The sequence below is a fragment of the Crotalus tigris genome, unplaced genomic scaffold (assembly GCF_016545835.1).
Source record: "Crotalus tigris isolate CLP2741 ecotype Arizona unplaced genomic scaffold, ASM1654583v1 scf7180000024282.1769268, whole genome shotgun sequence".
NCBI lineage: Eukaryota > Metazoa > Chordata > Lepidosauria > Squamata > Viperidae > Crotalus > Crotalus tigris.
Window position 1 is genome coordinate 873,973 of NW_024100454.1, and position 18,878 is coordinate 892,850.

Sequence of the window (18,878 nt, forward strand, 5' to 3'; positions counted from 1 at the left end):
TTTGTATATGCAATTGTTTTATTTATTTGTTATAAAAATTACTCTAAAGACTGCATTACATAGGGATCTTTTTAACAGTTTTTACCATCAAGCTCTCCATTGCTAGATTTTTTTTCCCCCCCTAGAAATTGTCAGCAACAAAACATCCCTCTGAGCTGGGGACTGCACATCTTTGCCCACTGAATATGGATGAAACTGTTAAATGGTATATTGTTCAGTCTGTAGGCGCTGCCAAAGAGTCCACATCAGAAGAGTCTCAAAATCAGCAAGGCCTGGTTCCAAGTACATCAGAATGGCTTTGAGTTACAAATCTGAAGAGTACGTTGGCTGCTGGCCATTTGTCCTTAGCATGCAACTAGAAGCTGTCTCTGGCTATTTGTGGTATTATTCAAGGCTTGTGCAGCTGCCAAGGGCTCCCTCTTCCCTTTGGCAAGTACTGAAGAAGGAAGCCAAGCAGTTATCAAACATTCCATTTTTTTTTCTTCCAGACTTGAGTAATCCCATCAGTCAATGGTACCATTATAGGTCCTGTTGAGCTTGTTGAATGTGAAGTCTAAACTATGTGAGGAAATGGGCTTGCGGTAAAGAGGATTTGTAGCCTTAAAAGGAAAAGAAAAGAAACGTATGAAACTGAATGCCTTCTTGATAAAATTAAATTATACACTCACACCAGTAAACATGCTTTTTCATCTTTTTATGACCCTTTACTCGGGGTGGAGTCAGGGCAACTGAATGGAGCTGAGCATTTACTGGCTGGATGCCCTTCTTGATGCCTATGTGAAGTTCATAGCAGATATTTTTTCTTTGCACCCTCATAAACATCTACCACTGCCTAGGATTGAACTCTCAACCTTCCAAGTGGGAGGTGAGCATCTTCACCTCTAGGCTAGTGCACCACTCACACCAATAAACATGATTAAAGATAGGTTATTCTGTTAGCCTTTCACACTGGTCTCCTGTAATGTTTAAGAGCCTTGCTTTATTGATCAATAGCTTAATGATTCTTAAAAATCCTGTCCTTTAATGTCATTAAATTTGCACTAAGTAGCCAGACTACAAAATGATTCATGTCCAGCTTCTCACTGTCCTATTTGATTTTGTCTACTTTGCACTGAAAGAAATTTCTAATTTTATTGCTACATAAGGGGTAAATTGAAGAACTGCAATATTTGAGAGATTATGGAAGGATCTTGTTTTCTGTCTTATATGGACACATATAAACAACCTCATCAATCAGTGAAAGAGCATTGTGAATGTACAATGAAATACATTACGGATAAATATCCAGTAAGAAAGAAATTGAGTTTTCTTTATAATGCTCAACTTGTTCCACATAAAAACAAGTTATGAAAAAAATGGAATAATATAGTTTCCCATTCAAAGTAGGGAATGAAATCATGTTATCTATTTAGGTCAAGCAATGCACTTTCAGAGGTGCTTCATTTTAGTAACAATTCTGGTGGAAATGTCATATATGTGCACTCATCTGCCCAGTTCATATGGGGTGAACTTTGAAGATATGAGAGAATGTAATCCCTCAAAATTTTGTGCAAAAGATTTTTGTTTGGCTTCACTTGCTTTCTCAAATACCTCTCTAAATAATTCACATGACCCTAATTTCTACCATCTTTATTCACTCTCTCTTGAATTCATTTAAACCTAGGTAAAAAGATCTTGACAACAGACTGATATACATTGCTACAATCCAAGATAGGAATTGCTATATATGTCAAGAGGGCAACGTAAAATACAATTCTCAAGAAGGGCCCTAATAATAAAATCTAACATATTTTCTAAATACATTCTTCCCTTTTCAATAAGCAGACTTCTTGATTTGAGATCATTCCTGAATAGCAAAACTTACCTTCTCAGTCTCCATGTTCTCAGCATCCTTTTGTATTTTTTTCACATTTCTGAACCACTTAGCATTTTCTATTCTTTAGTTTCCTAATTTAATACTCACCATTTCGTATCTTGCCCGGGAACGCTCACTCTGGAATTTGGCAAATTCCCGTCTGTCGTGAATAGTAACCAACAGCTTCCAGATTGCCAAAAGGACAATGCCCAGAAGCACAATACTGCCAACTACAGCAAGTAAGATCGTCATGACATCAGGGGCGGTACTACACTCTAAAAAGAAGGAGGAGAACATGATTAATTATTGTTGACAAGGGCAGTATCTTCAAAATAGGCTTCATCAGATGATGGGATAAGTGTAGAATAAATTGTTCCTGAACTACGCATGAATCTAAGTAATTGGAAAATATCTCAATGTAGCTGTTTTCAAATGTTATTATCTAGTTTTTAGCATTAAAAGTAGGCCTGAGAGTTAAGCAATAAGTCTATTGCTAACACCTAATTCATTTGTATAATTCATTATCAAGGATGATATTGATGCAAGTTGAATTCGTATGATTGAGTCTAATGTCAAGGGCTGGCTGTGCATATGCCATTAAGCAGATGGGAAACTGTTTTTATCAGCAGCCCAAGAATGATCCCAAACCGGAGCAACACATGTAACTTAAAAAATAAAATATGCTGAGAGGTTTATGGGCACCCAATACATGATTGATGGATGTAGGCCACACTCTTTTGTGTCAGATATATCTCCTTGCAGGGAAGGTTATATGCATAAGATAAATTTCTGGAAATTATCAGGTAGATTTAAATATACACACTTTCCTTTAGAGAGCCACCTATCATTGGATTAAGTATAAGTGTTATTTATCTACAGCAGAGGTCCCCAACCTTCTGGATACCAGGGACCGGTTCCGTGGAGAGAGGTTTTTCCACGGACCGGAGGGTGTGTGGTTTTGTGTGCTGCCTGCATCTCACACATGGAGCTTTGCTTGTTTGTGCGGACCGGTTGCTGGCATGCGGTGGCCCGGTACTGGTCCATGGACCAGGGGTTGGGGACCCCTGATCTATAGGATTGCTCTATATAACCAAATAGAATTCTGCAGAAAGTTCTAGCAATGCAAAAGGAACTCCTTTTACTGGTATTAAAAGAAAATTGCTAGGAATCTTGTGTGCCAGGTGCACTGTTTATATTTTATTTATTTAGCTGTTTATTAATAACATTTACACTAAATATTACATATATTTCTCAAGCTGTACTTTTTCTTTTTGCTAAGCATTTGTGAGATAATTTTTCACAGCAGATGGCAGTATTTAGCCAACTTTCATCTTGGAAAGCCAAGCAGGATCAGATCGGGTTAATTCTAGGATGGGAACCACCAGAAACACCGACCACTGTAGACTAAATCTGAAGTAAAGGCTACAAGATGTCATTTCTATATTATTGCAAAGAAGACAAGACAGACACATCTATGTAGTCACCCTGAATCAAGTTTGACCCAAGGGAACATTTATTGCTTATACTTGGCAGTTCAAAATATGGAAATGAGAAAATAGTTTTTCATTGTTTCTTATTCCTGACTGGAAATTCAGCTTAAGTGTGATCACACCTGATTTAACCGAAATGAATATTCAGTTACAAATGGACTTTCTCCAATGTTTTCCGTTTAAATTGCTATTTTATACATTGAATTATCTGGATTCGTTTCAATCTGGTGATAATTATATTTAGCCTAGCTAGTTAGATCTTGTCCCAAATGTTTTTTCTGGCAGTGGTGATTCCAAACTGGAATAAGCTTATTTAAATAATCCATCTCAACACCAGAGCAACCACAAATATAGTCTTTTCCCATTACTGGCATGTTGAAAATCTATGAGAGGCCAATTTTTTATAAGATGGCAAATGTGGAAAAAAAATATCCTCCTCAAAAATCATTTTCAAAGTAACAGTGCAAGTGTATAACATAGTTTATCGGAAAGAAACCTTACCTATCCTTTATCTAAAACAGTGGTTCTCAACCTGTGGGTCGGGACCCCATTTGGGGTCGAACGACCATTTCACGGGGGTCGCCAAATAATGCAGTCCACCATTTTTCCCCCTTTTCCTTAGCTGTGCTACTCCCTTTTATTCTATTGGCTTTTGAAAGCCAATAGAATAGACTCTCTTGAATAGAGTCTAATTCTATTGGCTTTCAAAAGCCAATAGGAATTGTCCAGGCTGTCTCTGCCCTGCTGAGCCCGCCAAAAGTCCCATTCTGCAAACGGTGCTGTATCAGTTGAGTAGTCCTCGACTTACAACCGGTTGGGGGTCGCGGCATTAAAAAGGTTGAGAACCACTGATCTAAAAGTAGGAAACTAATTGGACCGTACTATGTGTCCAAGTAAGGTGGCACGGTGGCTTGGCAGTTAAGATGCTGGGCTTGTCAGCTAGAAAGCCAGCAGCCCAGGTTTGAGACCCGAGCGCCACGTGATGTGGTGAGCTCCTGTCTTTGCTCCAGCTCCTAGCAACCCAGCAGTTCAAAAACACGCAGGCGTGAGTAGATAAATAGGTACCATTTTGGTGGGAAGGTAACAGCGTTCCATGCTGTCATGACCACGGAAATGTCTTCGGACTGTCCTAGCTCAATGGCTTTGAAATGGAGATAAGCACTGTCTTCTACAGTCAGCAATGACTAGTGGAGGAAAAACTGCAGGAATTCCTTTACACTTTTTGTGTGTGTCAAAATAAGAATAAAGAGCTAAACTAATACAGATTTTAATGTCCCAATCTATAAAATGGGGAAAAAAACTCATGGGTGGGAGGTCCTTAAAAGAAAACAAATCATCATTCCAATGAAAGAAGAAGAGGACAACAAAAGATCTATCTATTTTTTTTTTAATATGCATGGATCTCTGACTTAAAGAAAGACTGATCTTTTATCAGTAGTTTGGATAAACTTGCCTTTCTGTCTAGAACTAATGACTGGAATCCAAACAAAGAAACAATATACTAAGGTACACTTATTCACAATAAATTAAAATATAGATATAACTTGTAGTGTCATTGTTAATAATTCATTTTAGGAAGGTAAAAAAGATAATGATTGACTCTGGTCTATGCCACTGTACTATTGACTGAGATTAATTAGAACCTGTACTTTTCTTTATGATTTATCTACACATAAAAAACTCAAATCTTTGTGGACATTTTTTGTAGCATAGTCAGTACTAAGAGATGAGTTTGCTAACAAATATGTATGTAAAAAGCTTGAACTGTGTGCAGCGGTTAGACAATATTAAAGTTTGAAGCCGTTTCTGTGCCATACCTTTTGCCCTAGGAGCACTTCACTAATTAAAGGAAGATTTCCACTGCTAATTTATATTTGATGACAAAGTTCTATGCCAGGGGTAGTCAACCTTGGCTCTTTTATGACACGTGGACTTCAATTCCCAGAATTCCTGAGCCAGTTGGCTCAGGAATTCTGGGAGTTGAAGTCCACGAGTCATAAAAGAGCCAAGGTTGACTACCCCTGTTCTATGCCTTCATTTTATGTCCAAATCAGTTTATTATTTCCAGATTGAAATCTTCCTGAAAGCAGCACAAGCATGCTAAGAAGTAAGATGTGCCTTTGAAATTATCTTGTCATCCTTGGTACTCATGACCTGGAGATGGGTGTCAGCTTTTCAAATGCTGGAATTAATAACCCCCTTTCTAAATAATCTTTCTGAATTTTATCTTATCGAACTGCTCGTGTGGGTTTTTCAAATGTCCCTTGTGTTACCAATAGCCATCTTTCTTTTCAATATTTATATCACCCACTTTCTATAAAAAAAAAATAATGGAGTAGAATTGATCCACATATATTTTTCTACTAATGAAAACTGTGTCCAAATCTGGGCCCTGCACCATTCTAAGGTAATTTGTTTTTTGACAATTCTCGTTGCCTTGCTGGTCCGAAGAGTTTTACATCAATAAGAAATAGCAAGCAGATAAATAAATACCTGGTTCCTTGAGAACACTGATATTTGTCTTTCCATTGGTGAGTTCTAAGTATGTGAATTTCATTACACAATCCTTCACTGGATAAGCACATAAGATTGAATTAGGGTCATCGGTTTCTGAAATAACATTAAAAATCTCAGTGGAATAAAGGGTGTTAATGCAATACATTGCAATATATTCAAACACAAAACTCATGTTCCATACTTTGTTCGCATGTGTTCAGCGCATCATAGTGTATTTAAAATACCTGCTATTTTGGCCTCTCCAATTGGAGGATATGCTAGGAGTCTCATGAGACTCTGGATTCCTTTAATATGAGAGCCTTCTTATTAGTACATGTGGAGCATATTATGGAAGTGTTCACATGTCTAAAATTGGGCAAACTATTAACAGAGAGAGTGAGCTGGATGAGATATCCAACCCAATTGACTTACTTCATGACTAATTGTTTATAAATCTATGGATAGACATCACTCAGGGAATGCAGAGGAAACGTTGACGAGGTTATACTCTACTAAAACAATAATTATTATGAGGTCCTGAAAGAAGGCCAAGGAAACCTGATTTTTGGAGTAATTTCTTTGGAAGAGGAAGTTTCATTTCCTTCTACAAATCTGCATAAAGGAAGTAATTGTCTAGAAATAGGTTTAATTTTACAGCCTCTTTCTGGGCGCAGGGAGTGGGAAGCGAGGAGAATTACGATATTGGATGATATGTGTTACAGAGATATATGATGCAAAAATACTACAGAGGAATCAACAGACAACATTAAACTAATTACATTAAACTAATCTGTTAATTAAAGCTTTCCATGGGATCGGTTGAGACAGGCAAGTGATATGTTTTCAGGTAGGTCTACTTTTTTTTTTTTTTTTTTACTTGCACAGACTTCAGTCCTTTTAAAAACTATTTAGCCTTTTGGGAAATAAAGACACCTGGCAGCTGTTTCTCGTTCTAACCAGAAAACATTAAGCACTGTTATTACTAAGTATATTATTATCTTAAAAATACACACTAGGCAGGTTCCAAGAAAAAAACTAAAATTAATTAAAAAAAATCAAAAGAGGCAACACGAAATGTTGCTCTGATCCCCCCCCCCAAACTATATAAATTGCTTATTACAGTTGAAGTTTATTTGCTAAAACTGACCCATTAACCAAACAAGCAGAATTGAGGATATTAAAAGTACCTATAATGAGATCTTGAACAAATAAAGTTACTGTGCTCAAAACATGGAGCAGACTTGAGTTCTACAGTGGAGCCTAGCCTGTATGGCTTGAATTGGATGACAAATAGTTGACAATGCAATTATTTTACCACACATCCACAAAGTACCATTTGTCACCCAGGTTGCTGCATTCTGGCAATTTTTATAAAAGAAAGAGGTCATTTAAATATTCTTCAGTATGTTGTATCTATTCCTATAGTGACCCCGTGTTGAGGACTCAAATTCTTCCCTGCTCATCTATACACTGGGTGAGCCTTTGCTACTTGACAAACAGCCTGAACACATAGAGATTCAAACATCTCAATGAAATTATGAATTGATTGCTCTCATGGCGCTTGGCACCAAACTCATTGCTTTTGCAGCTCAGTGGATCCTTGGCCAAGTTCTCATAGATTTCCTAAATGAATCCTGCAGGATTCTAAGAGTTCTTGCAAAAAAACATGGAACTTTACAAACAATAGTGCAGGGGTCTTCGAACTTGGTCTTTTTATGACTTGTGGACCTCAGGAATTCTGGGAGTTGAAGTCCACAAGTCATAAAGGGGCCAAGTTTGAAGACACCTGCAATAGTGGATTCCCATTCAGTCTTACGATAATTCATACAAACTCAGACTGCAATGGAAATGCCATTGGGAGTATATAGAGGAAAAAGTTTATTTTAGGAAGCCAGAGCACAAAGCAGCGGTATTTATGGAAGAAAACATTTGTAGTTCAGTATTCAACCGTGGAGTCCTTGGTGTTCTCTGAACTTTGTTGTTTACCTGAGGATGTTTCATTACCTAACTAGGTAACTTCGTCAATTGGGTAATGAAACGTCTGCAAGAGAACAACCAAGGTCAGGGAGCACCAAGGACCCCACAACAAAGGTATTTCCCCATAACTGCAACAAGACCTAAGAAACAGTTTTGTGGGTCATTGTAACAACTATCAGATACATTTTCTAATTTTCCTTTACCAGTAAACTTATAGGCTTCCTGATTATCAATCTCTTTTGCTTTTCAACTTAATGACTGTAAAACAAGTGTCAGAGTTCCTTCCATTCAAGCTAAGACACGAAGCTTTAGTAATTAGAGGTGGGAAAAAAGATTGTAACCATGACATCAGACATAAACAATCATATCTCTCCTAATTTTTGCCCACTGTCTTTTGATCTCACTTTTCAACATTCCAAAGTCCCATTCTGAGGAGTGGCAACAAAGTGCTGACAAAGATGTGATCAAAATTGCAATCCATCCACTTGCAATCCCCAAAAAGTGCTGAATAATTTGAGATTCAAAATGGGTAAAGGGATAATTACTGAGGGCAAAGGTAGAAGGAGAAATGAAACAGGAATTACAAGGTACAAGGGCTGACATTGTGGTGTAATGAAAATAATCTCACACTTAACATCACAAAAACTAAAGAATGTATAATTGACTTCAGGAGGAAGAGAGATGTACATCTACCATTGTACATAAATGGTGAGGAAGTGCAGAGGGCAGGTAGTTTTAAATTTCTGGGCACTTATATCTCAGAGGACCTCTCATGGACTATGAATGTTAACATGCTTGTGAAGAAGGCATAGAAGAGGCTGTACTTCCTGAGAATGCTCAGGAAGATAAATCTATCTCAGCATCTACTTCTGTCCCACTATCACAGCACCACTGACAGTGTCCTGACGTATGGCATTCTTGCATGGTATGGGAGAGAGAATTATTAAAACTGCCCAGAACTATAAAGTTGTTAAAAACACCATTTAATATGTTGATGGCTGACCAAGCTGCAACTAACTTAATGTTTATGAAGCAAAACACATTTTGTAATGCTAATAAACCAGGGAGATGGTTGGCCTATCAATTAAGAAAGAAACAGAGACAGAGAATTATAGATAAAATAAATTATAATGGTAAATTGGTTTACCAGAAAGAGCTGATTAAGAATTCTTGGATTATTATCAGAAATTATATAAGAGCACCAATGTACAAACTTTAGATATAAATAATTATTTAAGTAAGGCTAATTTTCCTAAACTAACAGAAGATCAGAAACAAGAAATTAATGGTTTAATTACTAATGAGGAAATTGTAACAGCTATTAAGCAATTAAAATTAGGTAAAGCGCCGGGTACGGATGGCTTGACATCTATTTATTATAAAACCTTAGTAGAAGAGATGACTCAACCTTTATGCGAGCTTTTTAATAATATATTACAGGGTTTAGAGATTCCTCCGTCATGGCGCAGTGCTTTTATATCTTTGATTCCAAAAGAGGATCAAGATCTTACCTTACCAAAGAATTATAGGCCTATATCTCTCTTAAATGTGGATTATAAAATATTTGCAAAAATTTTAGCTAATAGGTTTATGAGGGTTCTGCAGCAGCTTATACATAAGGATCAATCGGGCTTTATAACTGGAAGGTATATGAAAAATAATGTTAGACAAATTATTAATTTATTAGAATATCTAGATAAGAACAACCAAATCTCTGCAGGGCTGATATTTTTAGACGCTGAAAAAGCCTTTGACCAACTGAATTGGCAGTTTATGTTAAGATTAATTAAGGAGATGAATTTTGGAGAAAAAATATCACAAGCTCTAGGTGCTATATATCAAAAACAAACTGCTCAACTTATTGTTAATGGAGGTTTGTCAGAGGTTTTTACAATAGAAAAAGGTACAAGACAGGGATGTCCATTATCACCGTTATTGTTTGTTCTAACATTGGAAATTTTGTTGACCAAAATTCGGGAGTCGCAAGAAATAAAAGGAATAGAAGTTAACAAAAAAGAATATAAGTTAAGAGCTTTTGCAGATGATTTGGTGGTTACTCTGTCTCAACCTACTTACTCTGTAGTAAAGTTATTACAACTGATTCATCAATATGGATGTGTCTCGGGTTTTAAAATTAATAATAATAAGACCAAAATATTACCTAAAAATATGATTAACCGTGATAAACAGATTTTGGTTAATTTAACAGATTTTGAAGTTGTTGATAAGGTAAAATATTTGGGGGTCAATTTATCTGTTTCTAATGCAAAATTGTATAAGAATAATTATGAAAAGTTGTGGATCAGGGTACAGAAGGATCTGAAGAATTGGGATAAGTTACAGTTATCTCTTATTGGTAGAATTGCAGTGATTAAAATGAATGTCCTACCAAAATTTCTTTTTTTGTTTCAAATGCTACCTATTTTAAAGAATGAGCTTAACTTAAATGAATGGCAGAAAGGCATTAATAAATTTATTTGGGCAGGGAAAAAACCAAGGGTAAAGCTTAAAATTATGCAAGATTTCCGTGAGAGAGGTGGACTCAAGGTACCGAATTTGAAATTATACTATGATGCTGTGGTTTTAACATTGATTAGTGATTGGGTAAATTTAACAAATGTAGACATACTCCATCTGGAGGGTTGGGATTTACTTTTTGGATGGCATGCCTACTTAATTTTTAATAAAAAAGTGGATCAAGCTTTTAAATCACATATTATAAGGATTTCTTTACTTAGGGTTTGGAGGAAGTATTATAAGAGTGATTTTAAAATACCCTTATGGGCCATACCTTGGCATGCGATAGAGGGGATAAAGAGAGGAGTTAAAATGGATAGGGTTTCTTATACACAATTATTTAAATGGGATGGTCAGAGCTGGCAGTTAAAATCTTTGGAAGACTTAGCACATGAAAATATTACCTATTCATGGTTTCAATACAGACAAATAGTGGACAGATGGAAGATGGATTGTAATGTGGGCTGGCTTAAAGAAGATGAAAATCTTTTTAAACAAGTAAAGGATCAAAAACAAACTCACATTAAGAGGGTTTATGGGGTTCTAGTGGAATTGGATTCAGAATCTGAATTAATTAAAGACTGTATGATTAAATGGGCACAAAATTTTGGTGAGCCAATCCCACTGGATACCTGGGAAATTATCTGGGTGAGAAATGTTAAATTTACACAAGCCTAGAACTTAAGGGAGAATTTTTATAAGATGTTTTATAGATGGCACCTTGATCCACAAAAAATGTCTCTTATGTACCCTGGCTTACAGCCTAAGTGTTGGAGATGTGGCTGTTTGGACGCCACTTATTATCATATCTGGTGGTCGTGTAAAAATATAAAAGCTTTTTGGATTAAGATATGCTGGAATATTCAAAGAATTTTTAGAAGGAGAGTAAAATTTACTCCGCAATTATTTTTGTTAGGTATTGTTACTGATGGTGATGCTAAGGAGGTAATATTAATGTTAAATTTGATTACAGCCGCAAGGCTGTTAGTAGGGCAATATTGGAAGAAGGAATCTTTGCCTACCTTGCAAGAGTGGTTTTTTAAAGTTTCTTATCTGGCAGAAATGGCAAAGATTTCGGCTTTTTTAAAGGGGCAATCGCAAGAGAAATTTCTTGCTATATGGGAAAAATGGATAAATTTTATACAACATAAATTGGATATAAAAAATATTATTTAGCCTTTTTGTAACTTGTATATAATTTTTGATATTTTATAGATTGTTTTCTCTTTTTTTTCTTTTTCCTATTTCTTTTTCTCTTTCTTTCTTTTTTCTTTTTTTCTCTTTTTAAGTATTTTTTTTTCCTTAACGTTTATGTCATATATATTTTATTATTAACTATTTTATAAGTTGTAAAAATTTGTTTAGGTTTCTTAAAATTTTAATTAAGCCTATATTCAGCTCTGGGAAGCTCGGGGGGGGGGATGGAGGGGGTGGTTTGGGAGGGGTTGGGTGAGGGTTGTTTTGTTTTGTTTTTCTTGTTTGTTGTTGTCTTTTTGTTGTTATTTGTAAAAACTTTTAAAAATTTTCAATAAAAAAAAAAACTGCCCAGAACATTATCGGACTTCAGCTACCAGCCCTGGACAACATCTTCGAATCTCACTGTTTGAGGAAGTTGCATATCATTCTCAGAGACTCTTCCCATCCTGCTTACAATCTCTTTGGAGTGTTGCCTTCTGGCAGAAGATATAGAACATTTAAACTCGGACCACATGTTTTCTGAATAGTTTTTATCCTAGAGCTATAATTGCACTTAATAATGAACTAAAGGGCCACCATCAGTGAACTGTTGGACAGTATTACTTGGTCTGTTGGGTGGATGTTTGGGCAGTTTTAGGGGTGGGGAATTGTGGTGGGTGGGAGTGTGTTTGGGGATTATGTATGTGGGACCTGGTCTTTGGGTGTTACGTAAATTTCGTTGTATGTATATACTGTGTATAAACATACAATGACAATAAAGTTTATATATAATTAGGTTACTTCCCCTCTCAGTGTATCTTTTGTTTTAGAGATGTGCAAAGCTTTTTGAATAAGATTGTTTTAAGTATGAAGAGCCCCAGTTTAGATGCAAAGTAGATTATTTGGAGTGCTAAATAGACTGGAAGAGTTTAGTGTGCAAAACACTTCTAAAACGCCTGAACTAGCCTCTTTCACATTCAAAGCAGGATGTTTCACACTTAAAATGATTTAATTCAAAATATTTGAATTATTTGAATATTTGAATTAAATTTGCATGCCAAATTTAAATATTAAATACTTTGCATGTACAGTCTGAGTTTTATACATGTCCCCTTTCCAATGGACTTTAGTAGGATGAAGTGAGTGTCAGTGTAATATGTGGTCAACTTATTACCACAATTGGAATAGAATTTCTACTGCTAAGAAAGGCGATTCTTAAATCAGTCATGCCAGATTTTACATCCTTTTTTTGCCACGGTGGATAAGCAAATCACTGCAGTTATTAAGTGAATCATGCAGTCGTTAAGTGAATCCAGCTTCCCCCACTGACTTTGTTTGCTAGAAGCTGGCTGGGAAGAACAAAAGGCAATCCCATGACCTCAGGACAACCATTGTAAATACATGTTGATTCCCAAGTACACAAAATTGTGATCACATGACAATGGGGATGCTGCAACAGTTGTTAAGTGCAGGGACCAGTCACCTTTTCCCAATGCCATTGTAACTTTTGAACAGTTGCTAAATGAGAGTGGTTGTTAAGCTGAGCACTATCTGAACTGAATTAAAATTTGCCTTCCAGGGGGACCACCATCAAGGTTTTCTTGTGTGAACTTTGGAAAAAGTTGTAATTTTTACACTATCAGGAGATCAATAAAGGGGAGTATTTGTAACTCAGGGTTGAAATGAGGGGTCCTTGGTGCTCTCTGAACTTGATTGCTTTCTTGCTTAACCAACTAGGAAACATCATCAATGCTGATGAAACATCTGCAAGAAAACAACCAAGCTCAGAGAGCACCAAGGACCCCTCATGATCAGGAGAGGAAATATATACCATGTGGTTTCCAATACAGTACCAAACAAATTAACCCTGTGTGCACATTTTGCCTACAGGTATAATAAGCTACTGTATTCTTTACTAAGTATATTATTTATTATATAAAAAGAAGATTCTTTTTCATGGTCAGATATAAAGAGCAGCGGCTCTTTAGTCTTACTACCAAGGATCTTTGAAGATCAGTATGCGGACAATGTACACATAGCATTCAACTAAGTACTTATAACCACTGATTGTCTGCAGAAAGAGATTGGTAAATAAGTCTCACTTACTTCATTCCCTCTGTGTGTTTTAAATCCATAATACCGTACTTAAAGAGTGGGTTACACAACAAACCAATGTGGCATGGATAGTTCAAATTCTATAAATTCTTGCAGGCAATTTAAGATCATTTCCCCTCCTATTTATTACCTGGAGACAAGATTAGCTTTATAAAACATGAAAAACTAGATGGTAAGTATCTGATAAATTCAGCGAGGATTTTGTCACAGGGCAGAGGTGCTTTCTTAGCCTAGTTTCTGTTAATTCATATAATTTCTGGCCACTGTTACATTTCCTTTAGTTTATGCAGAACTTTTGTTGCCTATAAAATTAAAATTTTACATATTTTGGGTGGGTTATTCTAGATATGCTTATTTGAAATAGCAATAGCTATAGCACTGAGACTTACATATCACTCCATAGTGCTTTACAGCACTCTCTGGGCAATTTACAGAGTCAGCATATTGTCCCCAACAATCTAGGTCCTCATTTTACTGACCTCAGAAGGATGGAAGTCAACATTAAGCTGGTCAGGATCGACCTCCTGGCAGTCAGCAGAATTAGCTTGCAATACTGCATTCTAACCATTGCGCCACCACAGCTCAAATGAAACAACGAACTGGGCAGAGTTTCAGCCAAACACCCCCAACACCTTTTGTTTTGTTGTGGAATGTTAACACAAGTAATACTGCAAATTAAACTGCAGACCATTAGCTGTAGTTATCTTATTTTTCTTCTCTTGCTTCCTTATATGGTTCATCCAACTGCAATTGTCCACCAAAAGCTGATGCTTCCATCTCTAAGGATCATACCAGAGGTGAAAAAAATATATATTTATTATCCTGCTAGTAAGGCAGATAAAAAAATCATTCTGTAGATTTGGCCTTTGAACCATTTGTAATTTTCTCCGTGTACTAGAAGGCCTTTCTGTGCAAGCCTGTATAATATTTAGCTAGGTTATCTTTGCAGAGCTTAAATATGTGAATTTAGAAACCAGCCTTAATCTAAAGACTATCATTTAGGGTTGTCTACATTCAGCTATCTGAAATTAAGTTTAAAACTTGTTCACTTTTGTATTTACAGAAAAAGGAAGGTTTCAGCTAAATAGTCTAGATAAAATTATTATTAAAATATGTTGCCACAAAATCTCTACTGCATTTCTAGATGCCACTTATGAAGAACTACGTTTTTTTCAAAAGACTGAAAGCAGAATTGATATTAAAACCCTATGCAAATAGCCAAAGGAATGTCAAACTCACCCTTGCCCTCAAGAGTGATAGAAACGTATCTACCATAGATTAAAGAAAGAAAAGAGTGTTGCAATACATTTACATTAGCAAATACTGTTCCTTGTGATATTGGAAGAGGGAAGAGAGAATCAAAATAACAGAAGTCATACATGGATAAAGAGCAACACCAGATGGTCTCAACTTCAGCATTAACAGCAAGTAAGAAAAAAGATGAGGTAAAAAGAAAAGATTTTTTTAAAAAGAAAACTGAGTTGAAATATGAATACTCCCAAATTTAAATTATTTAAACTCAATATTGGAATGGACTAAAAAGATTGTTTAGCCTCACCTCTGTTTGACTATCATCCGTGCAATCCACAAATATCACATATGTCAGTGGTGGCAAACCTATGGCACGGGTGCCAGAGGTGGCACTCGGAGCCCTCTCTGTGGGTACACGTGCCATTGCCCCAGCCTTGCCTCCCTCTGCGACCCCCTCCTCACCAGCAGCCCCCCTAGAGTTGCCCCTGAGCGTGGCCCATGCAGCACAGCCAAGGACATGGAAGCCAGGCAGCACAGACAAGACTCTGCCCTCACGCCCCATCTATGGCAGGGGTGTCAAATTGCCGGCCCGCAGGCCGGATGTGTCATGCTGAAACCGCGCTCACCCCATTGCCGGCAATGGAAAAAAAGTCGTGATGCGTTGTGACATGTCACGTGACGTTGCAAGTTTAACATCCCTGGTCTATGGCAAACAAAGATTTCTCAACATTCTGTAGTCCAATATTCAGTTAGGTAGAAACATAAGACAACTGCCTCTTCCCAGCTCTCCCATCTGTCCTATGTGTTCTGGCAAGAGGGTACCATCATCCAAGGAGTGTTAGTTGGCCAAGTGCCATAAGACTCCTTTCTGCCATGGTACCCACCTTCTGGAACTTCATCAAGTACAGATTGGGCAAGACCTGGCTTAAAAACAGTAAGTGTGAGAAGGACCTTGGAGTCCTAGTAGACGATCACTTAACCATGAACCAGCAGTGTGCAGCAGCAGCCCAAAAAAATACAATCCTGGGTTGTATAAACAGAGACATAGAATCAAGATCACTCGAAGTATTAGCACTGCTTTATAAAACCTTAGTAAGACCACACCTGGAATACTGCAGCCAGTTTTGGACACCGTATCACAAAAAAGATGTTGAGAGTTTGGGAAAAAAATTCAGAGAACAGCAACTAAAACGATCAAAGGCTTGGAGACTAAAACATACGAAGAACGGCTGCAGGGCTTGGGTTTGGCTAGTCTAAAGAAAAGGAGAAATAGGGGAGACCTGATAGTAGTATTCCAGTATTTGAGGGACTGCCACAAAGAAGAGGGGGGGGGTGTCACATTATTCACCAAAGCACCAGAGACCAGGATAAGAAACAATGGTTGGAAACTGATCAAAGAGAGAAGCAACCTGGAATTAAGAAGAAACTTCCTGACAGTGAGGTCAATTAACCAGTGGAACAGCTTGCCCCCAGAAATCGTGGGCACTCCATTACTGGAGATTTTTAAAAAGAGGCTAGAGAGTCACTTGTCTGAGATGGTATAGGTTCTCCTGCTTGAGCAGGGGGCTAGACTAGAAGACCTCCAAGGTCCCTTCCAGCTCTATTCTATTCTATCCCTCCAGAGATTAGGCTGGCTTTCTGCGGGGCCCTGAAGACCTGGCTCTGTGCTCAAGCCTACAGTCCAGATATGCAATGGGGCACGTTTCCTGGCTTAAGGGCATTTTCATGATTTTCCAGCTGGTGTGTGTGCTTATTCCTTGTTTATTTTGTATCAAATAGGTGGCTATATAAATAGATTTAATAAATGATAAATACATTGCTTACTTCTGTTATTGTTATGCAAAGCACTCTTAAATATTTCAGAAAGTTTCCTCCAGTTACTGAACGTGTGAACAGCCCAAAAGGCTCAAAAAAAAAAAAAAATCCCACCCAAATGAGCCAAGAACTTATGGCATCAAATACAAATTATGGCAGCTTTACCCAAGTGTTCTCTGTGTCAGGAATGCACCTATGATTCACACACTTTATATATGCAATGTTTCCATGGTTTTCACTTTGGTGGTACTTACTAAGAAAATCTACTCGTGTTACAATTTCATCCCGGCAGTGTTTTTGGCAGGTTTGGTTATCAGCCAGCCTTCCTGAGTTGAACAGGATACACTCAATGCAGTCCCTGGGAAGCAAGAATCATTGATAAATATATCTTCAAATCACATTTAAAACATGATGTTGAAGCTTCTTTGGAAAATAAAAACTCTTTTGGTATAGACTACGTATTAGTGCATCCGCAGATTAACTTACCCTTGTGGCTATTATAACATGCAAAGAGAAGAATGAGCTTCAAATATTCCAACCCAAAATAGGTTGTTATTCCAATTGCATCAATATTACATATTCAGGTGAATTATTCCCTTGAGTTCAACCTCTAATACAGGGGTTTCCAACTTGGCAATTTTAGGACTTGTGAACTTCAACTCCCAGAACGCCTCAGCCAACCATGCTGGCTGGGGAATTCTGAGAGCTGAAGTCTACATTAAAGTTGGCAAGTTTAGAGAGCCCTAATCAACACGTGATGGGAATAAAAGGAGAAATGAATCTTAATATTCTAACTGTAGCACCAGGACTCTGAATGACTCCCTTCTTTAAAGCTGCAACGGCCGCTGACATAATATAAATTATTGCTCTAGAACAGGGGTGGGGAACTATGGTCCTTTTATGACTTATGGACCAACTCCCAGAATCCCTGAGCCAGCCATGCTGGCTCAGAAATTCTGGGAGTTGAAGTCCACAAGTCATAAAGGGCCATAGTTCCCCACTGCTGCTCGTGAATCTATTCAGATTTGGATTCAGCTTTGTGACAAGATTATGCATCCACAAAAGACCCACCAGATCGTAACATTTGTATTCTTTTGAACATCTGGCATCAGATAAAACAGGTCAGCTGCTGATGTGTGGGTCAAGGACTTTCTTAACACATAATATAATGTGTACCACAATATTATCTCAAACAAAGCTGTTTTGATGTTTTTATTCCTATTTAATCTACATAAATTATCTATCGTTTGACTGTTAATTCTTTCCAGGAAGTGATTTCAACTTTGTTAGCCTCACTATAAGAATATTCATAAAAAAGGATAAAGGCATTTCAAAGAGAAATCATTCAAGAGAGGACTTGCTTTAGGGAACAATTCCCTGGAATAGTCCCAAACGGGTCTATTGAGGCTAAATAAAATTGGAACGAAGGATAAAAATGCAGGGTGAGGGGTTGCATTAAGCAAAACAGAACGTAGTATACTAGTGATTTATCCTATTTTCCCACATCACCTGGTTTTCTCAGCTGTCTAGGGCTAAAGAAACTGGGATTTCTGACAAGCTACAACGTATGAACACTATGCTGTTTTCAACATGGGTAAAGGTTCACAAATTGTACAGTCCCAAAGCAAGATTAGTCATCATATTCCATTACATGGTTCTTGGACTACTGGAGCAGAACGAGAGAAGATAAGCAGATCACTAACATGTGATCTCCAGGAAAGTTCTATTCCATATTCTATTGTTAAGAGTTTCTTTCATACAAAAGCCAAGGCCCAACTTTCATGCTACAAAGCACGTTAGAACGATCTCCTTTACAGTAACCTCTGTCAAGCTTTGATAATCACCACTTTTTTTCATATTTGCAGAAGTACAGACAGTCCTTGACTTACTACCACAATCAAGCCCCAAATTTCCGCTCCTAAGCAAAACATTTGTTAAGGGAATCTTGTCCCATTTTATAACCTTTCTTCCTACAGCTGTTGAGTGAATCGCCACAGTTGTTAAGTTAGCAACATGGTTGCTAAGTGAACCTGACTTCCCCATTGACTCGGCTTGTCATAAGGTGGCAAAAGGTGATCACGTGACCCCGGGACACTGTACCTGTCATAAATATGAGCCAGGTGCCAAGCTTCCAAATTTTAATCACGTGACCATGGGGGATACTGCAATGGTCGTAAGTGTGACAA

The 18,878-nt window shown here is 37.3% G+C and overlaps 1 protein-coding gene across 2 annotated transcripts in view; it reads right to left on the reverse strand.

The window, feature by feature from the left end:
- ITGB5 (integrin subunit beta 5) overlaps nt 1-18,878 on the reverse strand; it is a 90,345-nt gene continuing 71,467 nt past the window's right edge. Inside the window, exons 12-15 of one of the 2 annotated variants that reach the window (XM_039323755.1) lie at nt 16,947-17,050; nt 5,839-5,955; nt 1,964-2,130; nt 1-599 (exon numbers count right to left, since the gene is read on the reverse strand). In XM_039323755.1, the coding sequence (XP_039179689.1) occupies nt 504-599; nt 1,964-2,130; nt 5,839-5,955; nt 16,947-17,050 (484 nt within the window). In that variant the 3' untranslated portion in view covers nt 1-503. The remainder of the gene's footprint in view (nt 600-1,963; nt 2,131-5,838; nt 5,956-16,946; nt 17,051-18,878) is intronic. The other variant, XM_039323756.1, reaches the window with a different exon arrangement.